Source organism: Crocodylus siamensis, chromosome 1 (assembly GCF_052110815.1).
Source record: "Crocodylus siamensis isolate JL-2025a chromosome 1, ASM5211081v1, whole genome shotgun sequence".
NCBI classification, from domain to species: Eukaryota; Metazoa; Chordata; order Crocodylia; family Crocodylidae; genus Crocodylus; species Crocodylus siamensis.
The window spans coordinates 171,671,664-171,698,024 of record NC_143395.1 but is presented as its reverse complement, the minus strand read 5'-3'; the positions used below and the strand labels follow the sequence as shown (position 1 = coordinate 171,698,024).

At 43.6% G+C, this 26,361-nt stretch overlaps 1 protein-coding gene across 1 annotated transcript in view; it reads right to left on the bottom strand.

Annotated features, from left to right (window-relative positions):
- The window catches only part of USH2A (usherin), a 653,616-nt gene that overhangs the window by 46,300 nt on the left and 580,955 nt on the right, over positions 1–26,361 (bottom strand). The window contains exons 61-62 of the mRNA XM_090031530.1: positions 5,617–5,844; positions 3,334–4,853 (exon numbers count right to left, since the gene is read on the bottom strand). Coding sequence (XP_089887656.1) covers positions 3,334–4,853; positions 5,617–5,844 — 1,748 coding nt within the window. The remainder of the gene's footprint in view (positions 1–3,333; positions 4,854–5,616; positions 5,845–26,361) is intronic.

The window sequence follows — 26,361 nt, the reverse complement described above, 5'->3', positions numbered from 1 at the left end:
AGAAAGGAAAATGTAAATCAAATAGAGATATACTCCTTCAACACTCCAAAAGGCAGGAGATCAACTCTAAGACAAAAATAAATGATTGAGTTAAAATTTTCCTGGCTGGAGTTGAGGCATCTTCATGATTGATAAACCAGCACATAACTGAGCTAATGTTGGCCAAAAAGATCTTTCTTTTGGTACAGAGGGCCAGAGTGAAAGTATGCTATATAATAAAATGGATTTATTAGCATTTGGCTTCTGGATGTTCTAACACAGTCCAGGAGAGGTGCAGTTGAAACACTTAGGTTAAAACAAAAACCCAAAGCTTCCAAGAAATTATAGACTGATGAAGCCTTAGTTTCATTTTTTTATATATCAGTGTTAATACTAAGAGAAGATCAAGAGCCAGATCCTGCTCCACCTATTAGGCATCTAAGAGCACCTGTGCATGTGCTCCGCAGCGGTGGGTGGAAAGAGGTGTTTTAATTAGAGTGGCTCTTGGGAGCCGTTCTAATTAAACCACCTGCAGCATCTCATGTATACTATTCAGCATCCCGAATTTCAAAATGGCGGTGGGGGTGTTTTAACTAAAGCTTGTTCAACAAGTTTTAGTTAAAGTGCGTCTGCCTCCATTTTGAAATGTGGGGACACTGAATACATGAGATGCTGCAGGATGGTGGATTAATCAAATCTGCTCTGACGCATTCTAATCAGAATGCATTAAAGCATGTGTAAAAGTACCCTAAGTAAGCTTAAGTTCCTGAGTGCTATTCTATTCTGCCGTTCCTGAAAAATCAATAAATACATCCAGTTTTTTAGCATCATTGTCTTATCCTTAAAGGCTGAGGCCTTCTCTACACATGCAGTAAAAAGTATGACTGGATCTAATGCACGATCCACACAATCACACCTCCTGCTGTTCCACACATGAATGGCAAGAAGGATGAATGTGCAATTGCACATTAGATCCAATTGCATCTTACTGTTAGTGTAGGGGGAGCCCAGAGTTGGGCTCCCCCTGCATTGGGCAAGAAGCAGGCTCCTGCAGCTGGGAGCCCCCATTACTGATGTGGCTCCCAGCCATGGGGATTATGCACAACCAAGACCAAATGTCCTGTACCTGACAGGGCTCTTGGTCCCAGCTGAGCCCCATACACAGCCAGGACCAAGAGTTCCTTCAGGCATGGAACAATCAGCCCCTGCAATTTTGGGGTACTGCTGCAGTCTCCCAGCTGTGGGGGTGCATGGAGAGCTCCATAGCTGGGAGATCACAGTGGCTGCAATCTCCCGGATGCAGTCTCCCAGCCACTGCCTGAAGTGCTTCGTCACCCCTGTGGCTGGGAGACCACATTGGCTTCAGTCTCCTAACCACAGAACTATCTACACATGCAAATTAAACCTGGATAGAAACCAGCTACAACAGAGCTGGGCAACATGGCAGATCTGGCTGGCGGCTGGACTCCATTTCCCAGCCGACCCTGCCCACATTGCTGCAGCTCATTTCCATGGAGACCCCAGCAGCAGCAGACCAGTTACAGCATGGGGCCAGGGTTTCCATGGAGAGAGACCAGCCCCAGCAGCATGGGCAGGGCATGCGCCCGGGTAGGGCACTGCTCTGGGGACAGGGCCGAGATCTTGCAGCAGTGGCAGCATGGTCCAGACTGGTGCAGAGCCGCAATCCACTGCCTGCATGCCCCTGCCTGGGGTATGCAGGCAGTGGACTGCAGCTCTGCCCCAGCTCTGGACCATGCTGTCACTGTTGCAGGATCCTGGCCCTGGAGCAGCTCGCTGCCCTGCTGCACACTTTGCCAGCTCTGCTGGGGCTGGCCTCTATGGAAACCCTGGCCCCATGCTGCCACAGCTCCACTGTTCCTGGGGTCTCCATAGAAACTGACCCACAGCAACATGGGCAGGGGCTGCTGGGACTGGAGTCTGCCGTGAGCCTGATCCAGCCCACAGGCTGGACTTTGCCTGCCCCTGAGCTATAAAGTTATTACACATTTTTAACCAATAACTTGATAGTTGGTTGGACCTTTTTAAAGCATGATAGGTAATATGCACATGTAGCCATTTAAAATTTATTGTAGAATTAACAAATAATTGAGTAATAGATGTAATGTGGAGAGGGGGTTCGAATCAGAAAAAGGCAGAGAGAAGGAGGAAGGAGGACCCACCCAGATTTTGTATTAACAGTTTTACAGGGACTTGAGTAGGATAGCTTAAAATTCTAAATAAAGTGTAAAAAGACAAATTGGAATCATAGAAGCAAAGAAAATCGGGGTTGGGAGGGACCTCAGGAGGTCATCTAGTTCAACCCCCTGCTCAAAGCAAGACCAGCCCCAGCTAGATCATCCCAGCCAAGGCTTTGCTGGACTTAAAAACCTCCAAGGATGGAGATTCCACCACATCTCTAGATAACCTGTTCTGTTGCTTCACCACCCTCCTAGTCAGAAAGTTTTTCCTAATATCCAACCTAAACTTTCCTTTCTGAAACTCAAGACCATTGCTCCTTGTTCTGTCATCCACCACTGAGAACAGTCTAGATCCAACCTCTTTTGAACCCCTCTTCAGGTAGGTAAAGGCTGCTATCAAATCTCCCCTCAGTCTTCTCTTCTCTAGACTCAGTAAGCCCAGTTTCCTCAGCCTCTCCTCAGAAGTCATGTGTCCCAGTCCCCTAATGATTTTTGTTGCCCTCTGTTTGATTCTCTCAAATTTGTCCACATCCTTTCTGTAGTGGGGGGCTCAAAACTGGACTCCAGATGTGGCCTCATCAGTACTGAATAGAAGGGAATAATCACTTCCCTTGATCAGCTGGCAACTCTCCTACTAATGCAGCCCAGCAGGCTGTCAGCTTACTTGGCAACAAGGGCACACAAAATTCATTTATTGACCTTAAATTCATTACAGTGGGAATGAGCTGGCCACAAATCGTAGCTGCATTATTTTCCTGCTTTATAAAACAAAGCTACATTTCTTCTACAATATAGTCAACTTGCAAAATTGTAGGACTGGACAAGGCTGTAAGCTTCTGAGTCTACAAGCTCAGTTTGGCCCTAGCCTTGCTTACACCCTGGACTCACCTTGCATACTTTCCAAGACAGTCGTAAAATAGGCTGATGTTATAAAAAAATTAAGGTGTTCTTCTTTTACAATGGACGTTAGGAACTGAGACTCCATGGGTATGTTTGTTTAACCGAACAGATGTGATATGTTCCTCCCCTCCCATCTGCGTTCATTTTTAGTAGAAAACAAAACAGTCTTTTGAGGAGGTTTAAGTATCAACAAGTCTCAAAAACCTAGTAATTACCTGGTGACATTCATTCATCAAATTAAAAATCTGGAACTTACCTATGATAGGGTTTTAATTCTGTTGCAATGTAGGACTGTCTTGCAAAAGAAACATGAGACGAATCAAAGTGAACAGTTTTCTTTCCTGTTTCAGCAGGCTCCCGAATGGAGATTGTGTAATTTTTTATTTCACCATTGACTTTTGCAGGAGCATCCCATGCCACCAAAATCTCCTTGGGGGCCCATGCCCTCAGTCTAGGAGGTAACATTCCAGATGGAGCAGATGGGTTGGTTCTAATTTTGGTTGATGGGCTGGTTGCGCTTCCTTGACTATTATCTGCAGTCACAGCATAGCTATATTCCACACCTGGTGTCAATGCAAAGTCAAGGTATCGAGTTTCCAGACCTGAATAAATAAGAACTCCATCTCTCCTCAGCTCATAATTTGTAATTTTACCATTAGGATTAACTGGGTTTTTCCAGGAGATTTCTATTGACTCTGATCCTGTGACCAGCAAGTTTGGAGCCTCCATATTTAATGGAGCTGCTTCCATTGTCAAAACAGAGTGGGTTTTACTAGATGTGCAGCCTCCATTAGTACAGACAACCAGGCTGAAATCATACTGTGTGTAAGGCTGTAGGTTTGAAATCAATAAACTGAGTAAACTCTTTCCAATAAAATACTCTTCATTGTTTAATTTCAAGATATATTTAGTGATTTCTCCATTTTGAACCTGGGGTGGTGACCAAGATGCACTGATCTGAGTGGCACTGATGGCCTGCAGGGATGGGGGATTCACTAATGCTGGAGCTGCCTCAAGAGTTTGTATTCTGGCTAGTTCACTGGTCGAACAGCCTCCCATTGTACAGGCAACTACAGCATAACTGTACACTGAGTATGGCAGTAAGTCTTCCTCTGTATAGTTGAAAGTTTTAGCATCAAAGCTGAAAGGGTAGAGAGTATCATTTCTTTGTAGCCTGTATGACTGGAGAACACCATTGGGCTCTTCTGGGGAGACCCATGAAATGAGCACTTTATTGGGGTTATGTGCCACATGGTATAATCTAGGTGCAGCAAGACCTTTAGGGGCAGCTTGACTGGTCTTTGCCACTGACCAAGAGCTGTCAGCATAACCTGCTGAATTCCAGACACGTATTTTATATTCGTACCTTGTCCACGGCTGTAAACCTTTATCATTATATATAAATGTATTACTTCCAACGTTATATTCTCTGAAAACAATTTTCTCTTCTACTGTTGTTGCTCTGTTCCCTGAAGCATTTTCTTTTGTGCATCTGTGAATAACTTCATAGTGAATTATTTTTCCATTTGGATTAATTGGCTCAGACCAACTGAGTTCAATGTTGGTAGCATTAACTGACTGGATTACAGGTGCCAGCTGAGACGCAGGAGGGGCTTCATCTGTTTGGATTGGCTGGGGTGAAGAGCGAGTGCAACCTGCCACAGTGCAAGCCTCAAGTGCTAGAGTATACAGAGTGAAAGGCTCAAGGCGTCTAAAGAGGAATTGACGAGATAAACCACTATATTCCAGATTTTCATCATTTAAAATATTGTAATTCTGCAAAACAAAATTAAAAAATAGAAAGAAAAAGAAAACAAATCACTTGCAAAATTTGCAAATGAATTCTAGGAGAGATATTTAGTTATTCACAACCTTTAATCTTCATAACTAAATAAGGATTATTACCTTATGACTTAGAACCTAATTTCCTTATTTGTGTTTTATTAATAATATCTTAGATGCTTAAAGCTAAAAGAATGTTTTACTCTACTTTTCATGATTAATGCTGATTTGTTGCTTTTTGCATTTAATTCATTATGGGCATTGAAAACAATCTAGGTCAGTAACACTTCTCATTCTATTTACTTTCTATTTACTTTAGTTTCATTTCCTGGCTCTCCTGAATTGACAAAAATTTAAAAAATGACATTCTCTTGGTTACAAACCCTGTAGTGAATATTTACATTGAAACAAAAACATTTTTTTTTCAAAAACGGCCACAAGTTCACAGGCCCTCGGTTTTCTGAAACTTTATTTTAGCAAAATCTAATGTAAGAAATAAGGCTAAATCAACCTGGAAGTATCCTTTAAGTAGACACTGTTCCATTAAAGCAAAATACTCAATTCACTAGGCTTGAAAAATACCCTTAAAAATTCCCTCTTGCATTTTTGAAGGGTAGGATTACTCTGCTGTTCTTGATATTTATAGCTGTATAATAACAAAAAAACCTGAATTGTGTAGACCCAGCAAATAACAGGCACTCATATATTCCTTGTATCATATTGTATTTGTAAAATATGGGTTCAAGTTGAAGATTACCTTAATTACTCCATTCGGTGTGGAAGGCGGTGACCATTTCAGTAACAATGCTCTGCCATTCTCTTTCTTCTCCACAGTGAAGTTACTGAGGCCACTTGGTGAAGCTTCCAGTGTGTGCACAGAAGTCCAGGGGCTCGAAACTTGGCCAGCATTGTTCATAGCCACGACACAAATATGGTATGCTGTAAATGGTTTCAGTCCAAACAAATGAGCCTGATGGTTTGTTCCCTATAACAAAAATACAGCTTATTTTCCTCTTTAGTTACAACAACAATCAGTGTTTTTGGTTTATGTCAGCATTGCACTGGAGAACTGGCTCCTGGCTGTGAAGTTGTCCTAATCTTTCCACAGAGCACCCCATCTAACTTCCAGCCTCCCTTTGGATGCAGTACTATAGCTGAACCTTGAATAAAAACCCTTGCACTTTGCAGGGAATTGATCTTCAAGGTGAACCTTTGGGGCTTAGCTCTCTGAGGTACTGAGCCCTTGGTTCTCATTTAGCAAAGCACTTAAGCATTTGCTTTACTTCAAAGAAATGAGTCGTCCCAAGTTAGGAAGCACATGCCTAAATGCTTCCCTGTGTCAGGACCAGGCTCTGTAGTTCTTTGATAGATCAGTCCTTAGGGGTCTTTGTAACACATCTCAATGGGACTGTGCTTCCCACACCTTATATCTTCTATACAGAAATCATGCTCCTTCCTGTATATTCTAGAAAATTAAAGTGACATAATCTGGATTCACATCAGAATTTTGTCTACAGATATAAAATAAATCAACCATCCACATGGTTAAATTGCCACTAGACTTTGAGTAAAATAGCCACCGTAATCCATTATGACTCAATTGTTAACCAACATAGGCTTTCATCTTTTCTTAAAACTATTGATAGCATAGAGACATACAAATACCAGTTTCAACACCACTTCAACAAAAAGACAGGGAGAAATAAACAGAAGGACCAATAGAGTTTGGCACAAAGGGTTTTAGATCAACTTCATCAGGGGAACAGGATGGGTTCCATTGATCACACATATATTTCATTACATTTTTGTTTGTGCTTTTTCATTAAGGAGGTGGATGTCAGGAACAGGAATCAGGGAATTCAGTTTTCTTTATGTCGGAAAAAATGGCTGAAGTCAATTTCCCTGTTTCAATAAGTCATATTAAGTTGCTAAATGCTAACACTTTGAATTGTTTAATATTTAAACATTTGTTAAGCTACCAGACTCTGCAACAAATTTTACAGAAGTATTAATTTCTTTTTTAAAATATTAAAAGTTAGATCATGAATATTTAAATAGTTATTTCCCCACAACAATGAGTTAGTCTTTTAGATAAATATAGCAAAGAATTTGAATGACCATTATGAATATTAAATCTGAAGATGCCACAAGTACAGATTATAAACATACTTTTCTGATAAATGATTGCTTTTTCTGTTAAACAGGGCAAACACTAGCAAGATTAATAATGCAAAAAAGTATAATTCTTTGTTAGGAATTCCTGATCATCTCTGCCAAAAAAGCATAAGCTGAAATGCAAATAGTAATCACCTCGAACAGATTATATATAAAAAAGTGTTGGCTGCTCTGGGACATTTAGAGATATCTTTTGTCATAAGAAACATGGAAAGCATGTGGGCTATAAAGCAAAAACATATGTATATTGTCAATAGCAGCACCTGTTCAATTACAGTTTATTTCAGTATGGAGAATTTAGTTCAGCCCCTAGATGGCAATACTATCAAACACTTTTTGTAACATGAGTACTTAATGATTAACAACCTGCATTCAGTCATCCAACATACTCAAGGCAGCCATTAAAAAAATAACAAAACTGATTTCATTATAGATTCTTTTAATAAACATTTATGGCTTAGATCCTTGAAAGTGGAAGCATTCAAACTGCCACAGCCAAAAACCTATACAGCCCAATGCAAAATTATGAACTTCAGGTTAAAGTACAGAGCTCAAATTGAAGTTCATGCTTGGCATAAAAATCTGGCATCAGAAATTATGCTGGCACAAAACATGATTAAAATTAGCTTTACAATTGGCTGTGGTCTGTATTAATAGTTTTTACGAGGACAGTTATCTATTAGGCTTTAAAAATAGAACTTTTAAAAGCCTAAAATTTACATTCCATGCTTTGGGGGTGGGGAAAGGAGGGAGAAAGCACATGACTTTAAATTATTGCCTCTCAATTGTTACACAAAGGCTTGTGGAAAGTACAAATACAGAACGATAAGGATTGTAAAAAATCAATGGCCCTGTTTCTTGTAAGCTGTGCAATCAAGGGATGGGTTCCAGTGAAGACAATCCTACAAGACAAAGATTTTTCTTTCATAAAAAGAAAAATTGCATCATTTTAAGAATATCCTATATTTTTCCTGCTAAAACCCCATCATTTAATTATTTTTAGTCCTCACCAGTTTTGGAATTGAAACAAGGATGGAAGGATTTCCTTGTCTGCTGTTCCTCCTGTCCTATGGAGACTGCTAAACTATTCCTTCCAGGGATGATTTTTATCTCTGGCTTCTACAAGCCCTTCTTGAAGAGCAATTAGTTTACACATAATATTAAAAAAAAAAATGGTTGGGGGAAGTTCTTCCAGAACATGCAGTAGGACTCCCCCGTCCACACATAACTGTCCTTGAATAACTTCAGAGGCTGTCTAAAAAGTCACAGTGCATATGCCTTTACTTACTAACGTTGAACGTTTTCCTGTGTGATTTTTGGTTTCTAATTCTACTGCAATGGACCTATTGCTTACAAAAAGCACCCCTGGGACCTTTGGGGATAGAAAAATGAACTATTTCTTAAAATCAAAAACAGGGGTTCCCATCATTTCTACCCTTTTCATCTCTGGCTCCACCTCATTTTTTTCAATCTGATCCACATGGACAAACCCCTTTGACCATTCAGAACTCACTCAGCTTAAATGGACTTCCATATTATTGTCAGGATTCATATCTACGAGTCTGATTGCAGGATCAAGACTATTTCACAGAATAGTTTCCCAATCACATGCATTCCAACACCTCCTGGATAGCCACTACTTCTGTGTTGCCAATAAGAAGGAATTCATTTACGAGTAAAAACAAATACATTAAATCGTTCATCAAAACAAAAAGTTGACACATGAAACTGAGGATTCATGAAGTCTGATGACGACTGTAACTTTTCTCCTTTTTTCTATATTTGCCCCTTATTGTCCATTATTCTCACTCAGTCTATCATTAATTTAGGCTCAATCCTGCAAGCACTTAGGTGTGTGATTAACTGCATGCACTTGAGCAGTTTTCCTTTTGGACAAACTCATGTCAGGAGAGTCACCTGTGTATATTTGCAAGTGCGAGTACTGAAAGCTCTTTAGGACAGGGACATTGTTATTCTTTGCACTGAAGCAATGAGAAAATATACTTAATGGTGATATGATTTTTCATCCAAACATGCCTTAACACAGAACTGAAAGCCTGCTGTAAAGCCTAGCCAATCACATTCTGCTGTGCACCCAGAAGTCCAGAGCCTCATCTTCCAAAAGGGAGGGTGACCTTTGGTCTCTACGGCCACCAACCACATCCTGTCTCAGCTACGACAGCTACTCCAGGAGAATTCATCTTTCAATTTGTTCTGTGAAGCAACTGGTAATACTGAAAGTTTCAACATAAACAGTTAACAATACTCCGTCCAGTGATTTTCACTGTTCCAACCATAAATTCTGATCGAAGAAAAGTTATTTAAAATAAAACACTGTTTTAACACATTTTCAAAATATAAAACAGGGGAATGTGAGGCATGAATAATTTATCCTTGTCGATTCACTTCAGATTGCCTTTTTTGTTTGTTTATTTTTTAATTCATGAGCAATGAAGCCACTTAAAGTCTGGAAACAAATTAACATATTCTTTCATGCATCTGAAAGACAGTGGCATCCAGAATGCAATGCACCTGGCTTCCTTAACTAACCTCGCAGGCTTGATCTTGGGGGTGGTCAAGATTACTCAGTCTTAAGAACTCTGGCAATTTTACACTGTCTACTTTGATTGCTTTTGACTACTTGAAATGCCCCTAAGATGGCAACAGGGTCAAGAGGGTTTTGTAGGTTGAAAATGATAAAAAATTAGCATTGATCTGTAGCTGTCAATAATACTGCATGTGGGTAGACTCCCTGCACAAATGTTTAAATTGCATAAAGCTACACAACCTAGTCATCTTTGAATCTATTGATCTGATGATCCAGCAATTTCCTATCTTGTCAACTTTTGGCTTTCTACTCTATTTTAAGATAGCCAAGCTTACCCCCTTGACAGTATTCAGGTCACAGTATGGAAACATAATAGCTAATGAGAACCAATGTACAGGTAACATGGATATGAATCACTTATTTAAGGGTACTCATCAAAACAAAGTCATTGACTAGCTCTGTTAAGAATACTTCCACTTTCAATATACTGTGTTTACTCAAATCCAAAATGCATCCTTCCCCCCTTGTATAACATGAGGGAAAGAGCCCCTTATCCTGGATTTGAGTACAAAGCAGAGGGGTGGTAGGCAACTGCTGCAGCTCTGAGTACAGCCCCAAACCCAGGCCAGGGCCAGAGTCAGAGCTGCAGCAGCCACGTGACCTGTCCCCTCCTCTGCCTGCCCCCAACAGCTTCTGCCCCCATCCTGTTGCTGTCAAGCACAGCTCTGGCTCCATACTCTCACAGGGCATGGAGCACATGGCAGCTCTGGCTTGGCCACACAGCAATGAGCAGCAGCAGTTGTGACCCTGAGATAGTGAAACTGCTACCTCTGCCACCACTGCTGCATGGCTAGGGGGACAAGTCATGGGGGCGTTTACCACCTGTTGCCTGCTGTCTTACTGTATACCCCCTGCTGCTGCTTTCCCTGATGTAGGGGGGATGGAGGGGATGAATTTAAGACAACTCTCCAACAATTAGATTCTATACACAGAAAATTATGACAAATGTATACATTTTCCATATATGAAATCTAATTATTGAGGGGTTGTCTTAAATGTGAAGACATCTTGGATTCAGGTAAATAGGGTACTACAGTAAAAGCTCTGTTATCCGGCATCCCTCGGGAATGGAGGATGCTGGTTAATCAAATATTCTGGTTAATCAAATGTGCACTGTCTGGTGCAGTCCCCGGCATCAGTGTGCTGGGGGACAGTGAGGGGGGCCCCGCGCAGGCTGCTTTTTCCCGCACAGGCTGCTTTGCCCTGGGCCGTGGACCAAAACAGTGGCGAAGATAAACTCAACTCACAGCAGTGAAATGGGAAGTCCCCCAGAAGGGGAACTTCTGGTTTCACTTTTGCCGCGTTGCTCGGATGATGGTTAATAGAGTTTTCTGGCTACTAAAGTGCCGGTTAACACAGTTTTTACCATATAAGTAAACTTTTTCTCATGTTCCTCAGATTTCCCCTCATCCCTCAGAATTTTTTTCTATACCATTATTAATCTCAGATCATTTCTAAGCACAATCCCCTAAATCTCCTCAGTGGCACCAAAGCACCCCCATTTCTTTTATGAGTAAAACATTCTGCTCACCCAAGTGGCATCAAATACCCCGCACACCTACCAACCCAGACCCACATGGAGCACCACAGGGTCTGGAATTCATGTTTTAAACATTGTTCTAGAGATCAGTAGAGGATCATGTTGATGATCCCTTTTCTACCCAGCTTTCCACTCTGTAGAACCTCCTTTTGATCTGGCAGTTTGGGAACATGCACTTGTGAGAAAACATTCATTTAAGATACACTACTATGCAGCTGGGAAGGAAGATAAGGATCCCTGGAGGCAGTGGAAGGGACAGGTTCTCTGCAAGGATCTCCAGGCATGAAGTTTTTGCTCATTTTGTGTGGGGCATCTTTTCCAGTACCAAAAATCTCCACAAAAGGAACCTCCAAAATTTAAAAAAAAAAAAGCTTTTATGTGTCCCCTTTGACAGATTTCAATATAAAAATGGCAATCTGATGATTACTAATGTTGGCTCTGAATGCCTGAGGGCTTGGAGGTGAGTTCACTTGTGTGGCAGGGAATGTGGCTTAGATGGCAGGTCCTGCTTTACTTAAGCTGTACTCCACCTGCTCTGCAGTAAAGATGGTGGCAAAATCACTTGAGTGTTGATAGTCCTCCAACACTATTCCCACAGTCTCCTACTACTTCCCAACTGGGGCAAACAAGTTCCCCACAAATGACATCATTGTTTGGAAAGAGTCCAAAAATGTCTCAGCACAAATGAGATACAGTCTCAAATACATATGGGAAGTACAGAATGAATAAGGGCACAGGAGTAGAAACACATTAATCCAGATTAGGCTCATCGAGGAGCCAATTACCAGGATTAACTATGCAGTAAAGACATAAGGAATTTAAAGACATAAGGAACTTAAAATGACAAATCTCATTGAAAGTCAATGGGGCTCTGTTTTTCAGTGCATTTTTGAAAATCTCACCTACAGTGTATATTAGGCTGATCTCATCACCTTCTCTTCAACTCATTTCCTAACTTCTTTCAACTTTTCTAATCCAAACTCTTTTTTTTGAAGGCACTAGATGCTTCGTCTCTGCCATTTTACTCCTGCCTATCTTTCCTTTTTCTTTTTTTATTTTTCAGCTCCTTAATCCCAATCTTTCCTCTAATGATTAAATTCTTTGTCTCTTTCTCTTAATTTTGTTTCAGAATTATGAAATTTCATTTTGGGATTCTTTTGAAGTCACTTTAGGTTTTGCTTAACTTCGCTATTACCTTTTAATTTTATAATATGTTATTTTATGACTTAGTGATAGTAGTCGCATAGCATATGTGTTGCAACTACTGGTTTGGCACAAAGTAATGTAAGAATAATAAAAATATAAAAATGAAATAGCATACAGTTTGAAATTGAACATCAACAGTTTGAAATATTGTCAAAAAAGAGTTTTCTGAAACAAAGAACAATCATTTTGATATATTTTCCCCAAACAGATGCTTGGGGAAATAGACCATTCAAAACTGACCATTTTTTCTAAATATTTCAGGTTTAGTTTTATTTATCAAAACTTTCTAAAAAGTTCTGGTCAGCTTTATTTTTACCAATTCTACAGGAAGCCCAAAACAATAGGTCTGAAAAATGTAAATAGCATACTACATTTATTCTGTAACCTGAAGGTGACTATTTAAAATGTAATTATTTAACTAAAGATCAATTTAATAGCGATAACCAGTTAATATATACATCCTACAGACTCAAACTGCCTCACACACCATTTAGGGTGCTAAAAGTCCCAGGTGCCCCTTATCAAGCTCTAACACTTTCATCTTCCTCTGACCACTCCTACAATTGAGTTATGTTGTCAATACAAAAATCAATGGTATATAAGAACCTGAAAATGTGGGGGCTATTTTTAGTAAAAAGAAACAAAATAAAATAAATAATAAGACAAAGCCCAAGTTACTGACTATGCTATTTATTTTAAGATTTTAGTCAATATTTTTAATATAAATAAAACCTTCGGTGAATCTCCAGTTTGCTTCACTGCAAGCAGTGCTACCAGGGGAAATTGTTGCAAAATCTGGGTCCAATTTATGGCTGAGTCTACTTTAGGCTAATGTGGCCTTTGTCAGTTTAAGACTCTCTCACTTGCTTACTGTCATCAAACCAAAGTGTTTGGCTTAATTTTCTATGCTGGATACCTGCCTCAAGCAGAAATTCTACAGTTTCAACCCAATACTTCACCAACTTCTTAATATGAAATTAACAAAAAGTGCACTACTCTTCAGTATAAAAAACAAGGCAAAACAAAATGGGCAGTTATGTCAGGAATGTGTCTTGTGGTGTTTCTTTAAACATGCATCCAAAGTTAGCCAAGTTTTAAGCCTTTATACTGGACTTAGTAGCAACTTCTTCAACTTCAGCACCTAAAATTTGCAGAATCCCAAAACACTGAGTGTGCCACAACTCCAAAGTATGCTTATCCACTCCTATCCATTCTGACCCAGTTCTCTTTTCCATCTCTAGCTACTAAGAAAATATATGTGAAACCCACTGTGTCCTTCTCTAGTGCTGGTCCACAGAGAAGATCTACCACTCACTCCATATGCTCAGCTGGTGCAGGTTTGATTTATCAATTCTCATCTTATGCATGGACATGTGGGCATCTGTATGATACCACACAATGAAACTTCTGCTTTTCAGCTTGATTTTTTTAAATACAGACATTTACATACAATCCCTCCATTCCCCCTACTCCACCCCATGGTAGAAGAACATTAAGGCCATATCCAGACATGCATGGCTATGTGAGATGTGGTGCTGCAGGTCCATTTGCAGTGCCACACAGCGCACATTCAGGTGTTCACCATGCTACCACCTTGCAACATGGGGGGGTGTTTTTGACTCCAGAAGATCCCTCAGGACCAAAAAATTTGCTCAGAAAAAAGTGGGGTGGTACACATGATGGCAGTGCATGCTGCCCAAAACCAGAGCCTGGCCAGCTGGAGCCATGCTCCAGCTGCCAGCAGGCTCCCAGCCACAGGAGCACTGGGGCTGCAGCTTCCCTGACCCTCAGAACCCCATGGGGCCAGCACAGTTGCTGGCTTCAGCTTCTGTTACCCCACCCAGGGTACCTGCTACATGTCAGAGTGCATGCGGCACAGGTGTTCCCCGGGGATGAGTAGCAGTAACACAAGGTGTGCTGTTGCTTCTTGTCCCCAGGGAAACAAACATCTGTACTCAGGGTGCATCCTCACAAGCAGGAACGTGCATTTCTCTGGGGACAAATAGCAGTGGCACATAGTTGTGCCGCTGCTAATTGTCCCTGGGCACTCATCTGCATGCACGCTCTGGCATGCAACAAATTGCCCTGGGTGGGGTAAGGGAGGCTGGGGCCACCACCTAGGCCTTAGGGGCCTTCCTGGCTGCAGCAGTGATGATCTGGGCATACAGAGCCTGGCTGGCAGCCAGAATGTGGCTCTAGCCAATGAAGCTGTTTTCAAGCAGCGCATGCTGCAGCCATGCACACTGCCCCACTTTTCTTTTTGGTGTGTTTTTTTTTAACACCAAGATCTCCTGGTGTAAACCCGCCCCCCCCTCCCCCCCGCTACACTGCAAATTAGCAGTGTGGTGAACATGTGCACATGTGGTATGTGCATATCGTGGCACTGCAGATGGGTTTGCAGTGCTGCAAACCACATGTGCGTGCTTTTGGGAACATACCCTAAGGTTGCAAAGTAAAGCTCTCAAAAGTGAAGGCAACATAGACATTTTCTAATTTCTCCCCTTTGTATATATGAGTTAAAAAGTAATCTTTAATCACATGATCACATACTACTTTTTTCTATGGGACACTTGCTTCATTCATTGCACAGGATGGACCGGCCAACTTTAATTTTGGCATTTCCTCCCTTTAGAGTCCTTGACATTGCAGCTTCAATGCAATGTTTTTTACCATAGTTATTTTCTGTGTGTTATGCTGTCCAGAGTTTGCCAGGTCTCAGAGGAAGGGATCTTAGGTCTGAAACTGATGGTAATTTTGCCCATGACCTCAAAAAGAACAGTTTCTTTGTCCTCTGAGATGTCCACATTTTTGTCCTTTCTTAAGGGCTTGATCCTGCATTCATGTTAATAGCCTGCTGGCTCACAATAGATGCCAGATTATCTTACGACTCAGCACACTGCAACTTCATTACCTTTGTGGACAGCCCTAAAGTAAGCCTTTGACTTCTCAGGAAAGCAAGTTCTGAAGAATCAAGCCTCTCTTAACCTGCCACCTATATGTTCAATGCTCTGAAAACAGAAGAAATGAATAATAATGCAATAAATGGTTTATTATTAAAGACTAAGCTTCCTTTCTTTTGACCAGATCACGTGAGGAACAGTAAGTTATATACAAGTTGAGACTGAGCATTGTCTGCAGAAGTTACTGCTTGTTGGCACAGAAGATCATTTTCTTTCTTGGCACATCTTGACATCTGGGGACTTACTGCAGTCTCAACAAGAGTCTGAATTCCAAGCTCTGACCTGAAAACAAAGCATCCTGAAGAAGGCAGTGGATACATTATACAGGAGAATGAAAGCGAGCACATTTAGCACACTGCATTCAGTCTCTGTGTTGGCTTCTGGGTAGCAGCAGACTTTTAAATGATCAACAACTTTGTTGCTGTTTTGCTGGCAAAACATTACAGAAACCTCTTTGGTAAAATCAGCACTTCAGTAGTTCACTCCAGTGCTGCTGTAGCAAGACTTTATTTTCCAATCCATAAAGGAACACATTTCATAATAATCTACTGCTGTATATTAGCTTCTCCAAAATATTTTTTCTCCTCCTTTTGTCTAATACCATAGTAAGAAAGAGAGAGATCCTTATAGAGTATCAAAGTAAAGCAAAACCAACAATAAAGTGATCTTCAGTTATAGATGCTTTCGGCCAGATGTCAACATGCTACTTTTAATATTTTACACTTCACAATCCTCATAAGATGTACTGCAGTAAGAGTTGTTTTCTCTTCTCCCAACCTACATTTCTTTCACTCTCACCACCCAACAGTGAAATCTGGGGAGCTTGTTTCCCACTCAGAAACATGAGCATGGAGCTGGGCAGGGAACAGGATCCTCAACCTTTTCCCAATTCAGCTCCATGCTCATGGAGCTGAGAAGGGAACAGGTTCTCTAGACCTGGCCTCTTGATCACAGAATGGGGGCTGGGAACTCCCAATCAGGAGAAGATCCCAGCCCCATGCCCCAGTTAAGTGACTGAGGCACAGAGCACCAGGGACGGGGTAGGTCCCAGCCACCTGCCTTAATCCACTAGTGGGGCAGCTAGCAGTGAGCTAGCTGCTAGCTGCCCTACTGGTGGACAGAGTAGGAGGCTGGAATCTGCCCCTCCCCTGCAGCGCTTTCCAAGTTCTCTGCCCCCAATTAGCCAAGCCCCACAAGTGCAGAGCTGGTAGATAATGATCTCCCAGCTCCCTGCTCCCCAGTCATGATGGCAAAGTGGGGGCTGGGAGTCCCCGCTTCCTATAGCAATCTCGGAGTGGGTGGCTGGGAGCTTCCTGCTGCTGGGGCAGGGAGACACAGTCCCTGCCTGGGCTCTGATGGCAGAGCCCACCCTGGCAACAGGCAGCTCCTTGGCAAAGGGAACAATCTCCTGCCCCCTGGTGGCTGGCTGACCAGGAGCAGATTTGCTTCCAGTCAGTCATCTATACGAGTACTACTACATCATCACTAATCCTGAGTAAATTTGCTACTTGCATTTACAGGTAGCAAATATACTCACAATTAGTGAGGTTTACTGTACAGTAAGCATGTGCACATGTAGACACACATGCTTTCTGTGCAGTAAACTATACTACTTCACAGTAAAGCGCCTCATGTAGATATGCTTAATGGGCACATCTACACATGCAAATACTCCACAGTGGGTTTCCTCTAAAGTAACTTATTCTAGAGTATGCCCACCCCAGGCAGGGAAGTGGAGAAGATTTGCTGCTCATGGCAGCAGTCTGCTCCCTCCCCTTCCGGCCCTGTACTGTCTCCTTGCAGCAGCCAGGGGAACTCTAGACTTCTCCTGGGTTCTAGCCCTGGGGCTGACAGAGAGCAGCTGTCTCATGGCAGGGGCTGGGAGATTGCTCCCTCTTCCCAGGAACTGCCTGCTGCCAGGGCACATCACCAGAACTCAGGAGGGTACAGTGTCTCCCTGTCCTGGAAGCAAGTAGCTCCCAGGCCCTGCTCTGTAATTCTTATCTCTCTTATCTCCCAAATTTGCTCCCAACAGGAGCAGGCTGCTCCAACCCTGCTCTGGTTCACTGCAACTGCCACGGGGAGCTCCAGGCTTCCCATGGGTGTTAGCCCAGGGACTAGCAGGGAGCATGGGGCCCGTCCCTATGCTCACAGTCAGGAGAGCTCTGCCACCTGCAGTGGGCTGGCCCTGTGCACATTGGGAGGGGTCCTGATGTGCAGAGGACCAGGAGAGAGCTGCCATTGCAGGGCTTTTCTGGCTTCCTGCACATAAGAACAAGCCCAGTGCCCAACAGAGCTTTCCCATGCAGCCAGGGCCTGGCCCAGATCTATCCCTTCTGGGACAACTCCCAGACAACTCTGGACTGCACAGAAATTTCCCTGCCCAGACCAGAGCTGTCAAGGAACTGTCCCTTCTGGGGCAGCTCCCAACCATTTCTGGGCTACATGAGGAAGAGGGCCTGGAGCTGGCTGGAAGCTGCCCCAGAAGTGGCCAGTTCCCAGCCAACCCTGGATTGCTTGGGGAAATCCTCATGCAGCCTGAAGCTGGCTGGGAGCTGCCCCAGAAGTTCTCAGCCAGCTCCAAGCTGGGTGGGGAAGCAGAGAGCTCCCATGTCCCAGTGGTCCTTGGCTCCCAGCTCCTGTGGAGAGCCGGGAGCTGAGTAGCACAAGGACTGGGGGAGTTTCCTGTTCCTTGTGGTTCCCTAATGTTGGGGATGACTGGGAGCAAATTTGTTCCCAGTCAGCATCTACACATGTGCTGTATTTACAGGAAGTAGCTAACTGTGCAGTAGACTAATTTATTGCACAATAAATGTGTGTATGTGTAGATGGTGATGCTTTACTATGCAATAAAGTGTCTCATGTAGACACAAACATTGTGAAAAATTATTTTGGGTCATTAGGGGTTACTGGAACATTTGTTGTGGTGCAAGCCTGTAATATTCATTTGAAATATTGGCTGATGTCCAAGATCAGGTTACAGCAGGGGTGGGCAATTATTTCGGGTGGTGGGCCACTTACTGAATTTTGGCAAGCTGTTGAGGGCTGCATGGTTAGCCCTGCCCGTTGACAGGTGCCCGACCCCCTGGTCACCATCTTGGGGCCAGACCTAACCTCTGACCTTTGCCACTGAAAGTTCTTTCTCTTGCCCCTGGAAGTACTCCTTTGGGGAAGAGGGTTTGCCATCTTGGGGGGTGGGGAACAAATTACATGCTAAAAATCAAACACCCATAATATATTTTAATTTAATTAAAACATACATTGTTGTCCTGATTTGTGGTTGTTTGTGGTGTATATGCAGAAGTGATGGCATATGGGGGTTTGTGGGGTTGTGTGGATGTGTGTGTGTGTGACTATGGATGTGCATATGGAAGCCATGTAGTGCAGAGTGGGTGGGCAAAAAAAGTAGGGAAAGCAGCGGGGGGGAGTGGAAGCGAATGGGAATGCAAGGCTTGCATCAATGTCCTAGGGCCAGTGGCAGTGGGGCCCAGAGTGGGGCAGTAGGAGCACGGGGTGTGAGCTGGCAGAGGTTTGTGGAGCTGGGCTGGGAACTAGCCCAGCTTCATAGAGCCCCTGCTGGCTGGGACCCTGCAGTCCTGCTACCCAGCTCTGGGCCCTGCCAGCTCTGGCCCCAGGACACCACCAGAGGCCCTGCAATCCCGCCTGGCTGCCAGTGGCTCCCATGTGCCCACTCACTCCCAGTGCCCCCACCCCAGCCCTCCAGTACAGGAAGCAAGCAGTATGAAGCCCCAACCTCATGCTTACTGGCGGGGAATGAGCTGGTGCTCAGTGCAGAGGAAAAGTGGCCCCCCCTCCCCATGATTAGTACCCCATGCTGCAGCCACTCAGAGCCTGCGGGGGCTGTCCTGCCTTTCTGCCGCATCACCACCACCTCATGGGGCAGTGATGGCCATGGAGAGTAGGTGCAGGCATCCCTGTATGGGCTCGGAGCAGCTGCAGCATGAGGTGCTAGCCATGGTGGGGCGGTCTTCCCCTACACTAAGCACCAGGTCATAACCCACTGCTACTGCTAGTCTGGGCCCCACACCGGCTCTGGGCTCATCTGTCAGGGCTGAGCAGCGACTCAGCAGAAGCTGATGCTCAGTGTGGAGGAAAGCTGCACTCCCCACTCACTGCCGCCAGGCCGTGTTTGCTGCAGCCACCCACCCGGAGCCCACACTGCACTAGGCTGTGGTGTGGCTGCTTCACCACCACCTCTCTGCTACCCAGCAGCTGCTCCACATGGCCACTGCTGCTGCTGGGGAACAAGCTGGTGCTCAGCACGGGGAAAAGGAACCCCCCGTCCCCATGGCTGGCACGCAGTGCTGCAGCAGCTTGGAGCCCATGTGGGGCTGCCTATGCCTGCTCTCCATTGCCACGTGGGGCTGTCTGTGCCATTGCTCTCCATATGGCAGAGAGACAGGATAGCCCTGCATGGGCTGCAAGCAGCTGCAGCAGGAAGTGCCAGCCACAAGGGGTGGGAGCGCTTTTCCCCTGCACTGAGCACCAGCTCATTTCCTGTGGGTGAGCATGGGTTGAATCTGTGTGCTGATACCCACCTATACTGTAGGGCTGGGGTGGGGGCACTGGGAATCTGCAGATGCACGGGCGCCAGTGGCAATTGGGCAGGTGCACAGGCCCACACCAGTGGGGCCCAAATTAGGGTGGCAGCAGCGTGGGGTCCTGGCTGGCAGGCGCTCTATGGAGCCAGGCCAGCTCCCCCCCACTCTCCCTGCTGGTGCAGCCCAGCCCAGCTCCACAGGCTCCTGCCAGCCCACACATCCTGCTCCTACTTCCTTACTCTGGGCTCTGCTGGCGCTGGCTCCAGGACACTAGTACAGGTCCTGTGTTCCCAATTGTTTCCACTTCCCCCGTCCACTTTCCCACCTGTCTGCCAGCTCCCAGCTGCATGGCCAGACCATGGGGTTCAGCAGGAGCTGGCCCAGCCCCAGGATGGGTGATCCCCATGGTCCTCCCCTGCCTCACCCCCACCTTCTTACCTGAATTTCCCATGCTGATGCAGCCATGAACAGCCCCACAGTGCCAGGCCAGAAGCCCCTGCTAGACCAGGGGTTCTGGCTGGGGGGGAGGGGGGGAAGGGGAGCTGGGGCCTGGTGGGCCCTGCTGTTACAGGAGCCTGCCAGGGCTTCCCCTGGGTCCTACTGCCCCTGGCTCCTGTCATCTTTGACAGGAGCCAAGGGTAGACAAATACTCATTTTCTAAAATTTTTAGGGGCCCTGCAGGCTGAATAGCATGACCTGGCGGGCTGGATCTTGCCCACGGGTTGAATTTTGCCCACCCATGGGCTAGTGTCTCATCAGAATGTAAATTCTCTCCTAACCAGATCACTGTACTGGTCTGTCCTTTGTTTTACATGGGCTACAACCTACTATTTCAAAGAAAGCACAATCCACAAATGGCGAGTGGGGAATCAGAGTGGGGGGAGGGGGTTAAATAGAAACACCCAATTTTACTTCTCTGTACCATTCTTCATTATGTGTTTAGCTCCCTCAAATACCATCATAATCATTTCCCCCTAAACTATACAAATTCGATTTTGTGAACTCATAACTTTCCATTTTTTTTAACCATGTATGCCAAAATTTTGCAGAAGAATTCTTTTGTAAAGTTGACAGAAAGGCAGCTTGGCTATTTTTGCATAGGGGAGAAGATAGGGGAAACATCCTCACATTTTTTTTCATTACAAAAACAACAAACTTACAACTCTTTTCTCCCTACAGGATCAGCAGCTATAACAAGAAAAAAAATGGGCATGAAGATAACCTGTATCCAAAAGGTATCTGTCCGAGGCCAATTGGATCTTAACATAAATCACATTTGAACTCTCACATCAGTTTCCTTGTCAATGCCACTGAATATTAGTTATGCTTCATAAAAATAAGACTGTGTGGTTATAAAGGACTTTTTATCCAACAGTCTCAAAGCATGTTGCAAACATTAATTAATTAAGCTCCACAACACCCCTGTGAGGTACCATTTACAGTTATAGAAAGGTGTTGTTTTTGTTGTTTCAATTTTACATTGGTATAATAGACATGTCATATTATTGTTAAACACAAGCTTATTTTATTCTCTTTTCTCTGTTATTCTGAGTCCTTGTCACTTTCACCCAACACATATGAAAAGAACAGCTCTAACTGCTGCTAAGTAGAGGAAGATAACACAGCCTCAAGGCAATTCACAACTTTAAATCCCTGCTTTCCACTAGCACAGTGGAAAATAGAAGCAACATTTTAAGGCAGAAGAAAAGGTTTTTACTTCCTACTGTTTTATTATTCCTTTCTGTGCCTGGAAATGAATGGTCCTAACTCTTCATAAGTACCTGTTATGAGTACTGTCACTTTTGTGCTATGCTGAAAAATAATGATGAATGATTTACTTAGAGATAAAGGCCAAAGTTTGGTTTTGCATGTGAGAGAATGGAACAGTGTGTGTGGAATTCTAAAAGCATGAATTGGCCCTTAAAATTAACTGGACATTTTCAAAATTGGTAGGCCAAAAAGTACACTGCTAATTGCACAGTGAACCACTTTTCTTTAAGTTTGTAAATATGTAATTTTTCCCTTAACTAATCATACTTTTTACAGAAAAAATTGACAGCTGGCTCCAGAAACTGATAATGGAGTGCAGAGCCTTTGACCTCTGGGTCTCCAATGCAAATCCAGGCAGGTTGAAAGTGAATGTAAGTCACTGCCTTCTGACAGCTGTTAACAATTAACAGGATGGAAAATGAATTTACGGTCCTGGTCCACTTATATATATCTGTACCCTAACAAAGAAAAAACATTCTTTCAATTCATTCCATTTGGCATGCATTCTTGAGCAAAGTACCAGGGGCTCAAGGGGTATGGAGGCTGGGCTGCCTTTTCACTCACCCAGTGACTAGAGCTGAACAAAATGTTTGCATCAAAATTTGAATGTATTTCAAGTTAAGTATATCAAGTTCAGCATGTTTTCTGTATCCTGGCAATGCAAATTTATTCAATGGAGACATTCACAGAAACTTTTCAGGTAGCTTCCTTCAGCTGCTGCCTCTACATTTAACCAAGCAGGCTATTGTCATCCAAACACTAGCAGTACAGTGCTTTTCTCCACCCTACCACTGGTTCTACAAGACTCCCAATCAGGTTTATTGCATCTACTGACCCTATAGGCCTCCTGGGGTCCCAGGGAATAGCCTCAACATTACTATCCACATGACAGCAAGTCATCATCTTCAGCAGCCCCTCAGTGCAAGGATGACAGTTCTTCTAGTAAATAGGGAAATCATCAGCGAGTCTGTAGATGACTGAGTAGGCCAATCCAAGGTCCACAAGTTTGACTGCAGACATAGCAAATAGTTCTGTGAGGAAGGAGTAGATCCTGGCGATGTTGAGTCACAGCTTTTTCCCTTTGTCTCCCTCAGCTATCCATCTCCATAGTGAAGTGAGTTTGCTTGAGATGACTGATGCCTTGTCATGCATCATGGAATCACTGAGGATGATTCAGTGCTTAAGACTTCCAGATATTGATGGTAATATTGTATTTCTTCAGACTGGCCTTCAAGGCATTCTTAAATCTGTTATTTTGCCTATGTCCTGAGCAGTGACCATTGGTCAGTTGGGAGCATACGACCTGTTTTGGGAGTTGCTTGTCAGGCATCCTTATGACATGTCCTGTCCAATGCAGCTGGTAGCATATAAACATGGCTACATGGCATTCATTCTTCTGTCCTTGGCGTATATGGAAGATTTTCCAAAGGCATCACTAATGGTAACATGCCAAAGTTTTCAGGTGTTTCCAATATGTCATCCAAGTTTCACACCTACACAGCAGGTTAGGGATGACAACAGCTTGCTAGATGAGAAGTTTGGTTTGGGTTCTGATATCACATGCATTAAAGGCATGATTTTGGAGTTGTCCAAAGGCAACACTAGAAGATTTTGATCTGGAATATTAACATCTATGTTTACTTTTTTGGGAAAGGTGCTACCCAAGTAGGAAAAATACTCAAAATCCTCCAAGGATTGCCCTCTAATTGTAACATGTGGAGGGACAACTAGCTGGTTAGTTTGGGGTGGGTTGCTAAATGATCTTGGTTTTTGTGATGTTAACATTGGGTGCATCTACACATGATGCTACATTGCCATACTGACATGCTATGGTGACATACTCATTGCTACAACGACGTAGTGTTGGGGGTCACAAGCCATGACACCGACACTACATCGCCAAAGTGATGAGCTACCTTGCTATAGTGCATTGCTATGGCAGCATAGCTGCTAAAAATAACTGTGTGCCACTAGAATGACACAGTAATTTAATACTTCCTAAAATGAGTACTAAATGATGGCACAGTAACAACTGTGCTGTGGGGAACATGTGTAGATGAACCCAGTGAATCCAGGTAATTCATACACTTCACAGAAGCAATCAAAAGTGACCTGGAGTGCTTCAATTGAGTGGGCAAACATAACAATGATCAGTGTATTGAAGATCAATAATGGGGGTGTTGGTTATCTCCAATTTGTAGCAGAACTAGTTGATGCTAGTTCCTAATAGCATGCAGTACTAGATGCTGGCTCCAGATGAAGGTGTATCAACAATGTGACACAGAATAGCTATCATAAAGATAGAAAAGAGTGTTGGTGCAATCACACATCCTTTCTTGACTCCAGTTCTGATAGTGAAGAGGTCTGTTTTTGAGCCATTTCTTAGGATAGTTGCTGTCATGTCATCATAACAATTTTTGGTGGGCATCCAAATCTTATCAAGGTCTCCCATAGGGCCTCTCTGTTCATGGAATCAAAAGCCTTAGTCAAGCCAATGAAGGTCAGATAAAGATTGTGGTGCTCCTCATAGCACTTCTGGAAATCTCTAGCAACACAAATCATATCCATTGTACCTCTGAATGGTCTGAAACTACACTGGGACTTGAATAGAATCTCTTCAGTGAGGAAAATATCTCTGCTGAGGAGAATGTGGGCAAGAATCTTCCCAGCTATGAACAGAAATGCAATCACATGATAATTGCTGCAGCCTGATCTATCTCCTTTCTTGACTGTGGTAACAATTCTGGTATCTCTAAAGTCACTGGAAATTGGTTCATGTGTTCGGGTTTTTATAATAACAATTTGTAGTTGATGAGAGAGCGTTTTTCCACCTTGCTTCTAAATTTCAACTTGTGTTCCATCAGGTTCACATGTTTTGTTGTTCTTCATCTGCTTAATGGATTTCAAGGCCTCTTGAAAGTTGATAGATCTGCAAGGTAATTTGTAATGGGGTGTTGCAGGATGGTTTTGATGGTACTGACTTCAACATTAGAATCTCAGTTCAGGAGCTATTGAAAGTGCTCCTACCACTGTGTATTGACAGTGGAGCTGTCTTTAAAGAGTATTGTTCCATCTTTGGACACAGTGGCAACGTGAAGAAGGTGAACGGGGGTGCACGTGCAGCCCCTGAAATCACTGGTGCACCCCCTGACAGCCAGCATTCCCAGCTTAGGTGATAGGCAGGAGGGGCAGGTGGGAGTGCTGGTGCCCCCCCCCCGAGTATGGCAACCAGGGAGTGGGGGCACCAGGAGAAGCGCCACTGGTATTTCTAGGTGTGCCCCTGGCATTTCCTGGTGCACTGCTGGCATTTCTGGGTTGGCATGATCAGCCGTGGGGGGACCCTCCCAGTCATTGCCACTGGCTATGTGGGGAACTCTTCGTGGTCACTGACTGGCCACTGGAGGGGCAAGTGCCCCCCCCCCCGACTCCAGTCGGCACCAGTCGCCCATGCTTGGACCTCAGAAGGATAGCTCCTTGTGTCTGGCTCATCGATAGCTTGAGTTCCACTGAAGAAACTATGCATTTTGTGGCTGTTGGCAAACTTTTGAATCTCATTCAGTCCTCCCACCACTTGTTTTTTCACTCTCTAATTTTCCTCTGGGTCTTGGTTTTAATGTGGCCATAAATGTCTTGCTTTTGTTTTAATAGATGTCATTCTAATAAGCTCTGAAGGCTCTCATTTTACTGTCAATGTGAGTTTGAATTTCCCTATCATTCTCATCAAACCAGTCCTGGCATTTCTTTGTGGAGAAGCCTAGAGAATCTTTGAACACTTCATAGATTCCTTACTTTAATTTCTTCTAGTGATCAAGTATAACTTTTCCATGGCAGCAGCTCTGAACTCAGCTGCTGGTAGATTCTCTTAAGACTCAAAGAAGGACAAAAAACATGCTGATGTGACCATTAGTGATTGTGTTTTAGGATATAAAGACCCTCACCATCCTAGAAGACAACAGGAAATGATGCTTACTGGAACAAGGAGGACAGCTCTGGAGCTTGGTGGAGAGCTGAGGGAAATGTTGCTGGCAGGTTCAAGTGACCTGACCTCAGAGCTCAAGAGAAACAACACGAGTTTTCACTTCCAAAGTAAAATGCAAGCTGAACTCTGCAATCTTCTTATGACTGTAATTATAGTCCCTCCACCTCATGTCCAATGCACAATTAGAGGCAGAGGAAAAGACTGCATTAACATTGTCTTCCCTGTCTTTCTACAAAGTGGCCTACCTATACTTATGTTTAGGGGAAGGGGGAGCATTTTAAATGGAGCAGTTCCCAGACTCTCTAATTAAAACAGCTCACTGTCATATGTATTAAACCACTCCATGCTTCAAAATAGCCACAGGATACTTTATCTAAAGTTCATTTGATGAAATTTAGACAAAGTGTCCCCAAAGCCATTTTGAAATGTGAGATGTTGCTGGAGCCTTCCAATAGAATGTGGAGAAGACTCAATGAATCGAGTCTGCTCCTACGCATTGTAGTTAGAATGTGAATGAGCACATCTATAGGCAGCCCAAATTTTTTGCACTGATAATTCAGCACTAAATTAATATACATATGCATATATAATGAGTGTGCATGTTCTCTCTGTCTCTCTCTCTCTCATACACATACATACAAAGGGTTATGTATGTCTACGTGTGTGTATGTGTGTGTGTGTGTAAGCAGATGTATGAACCAT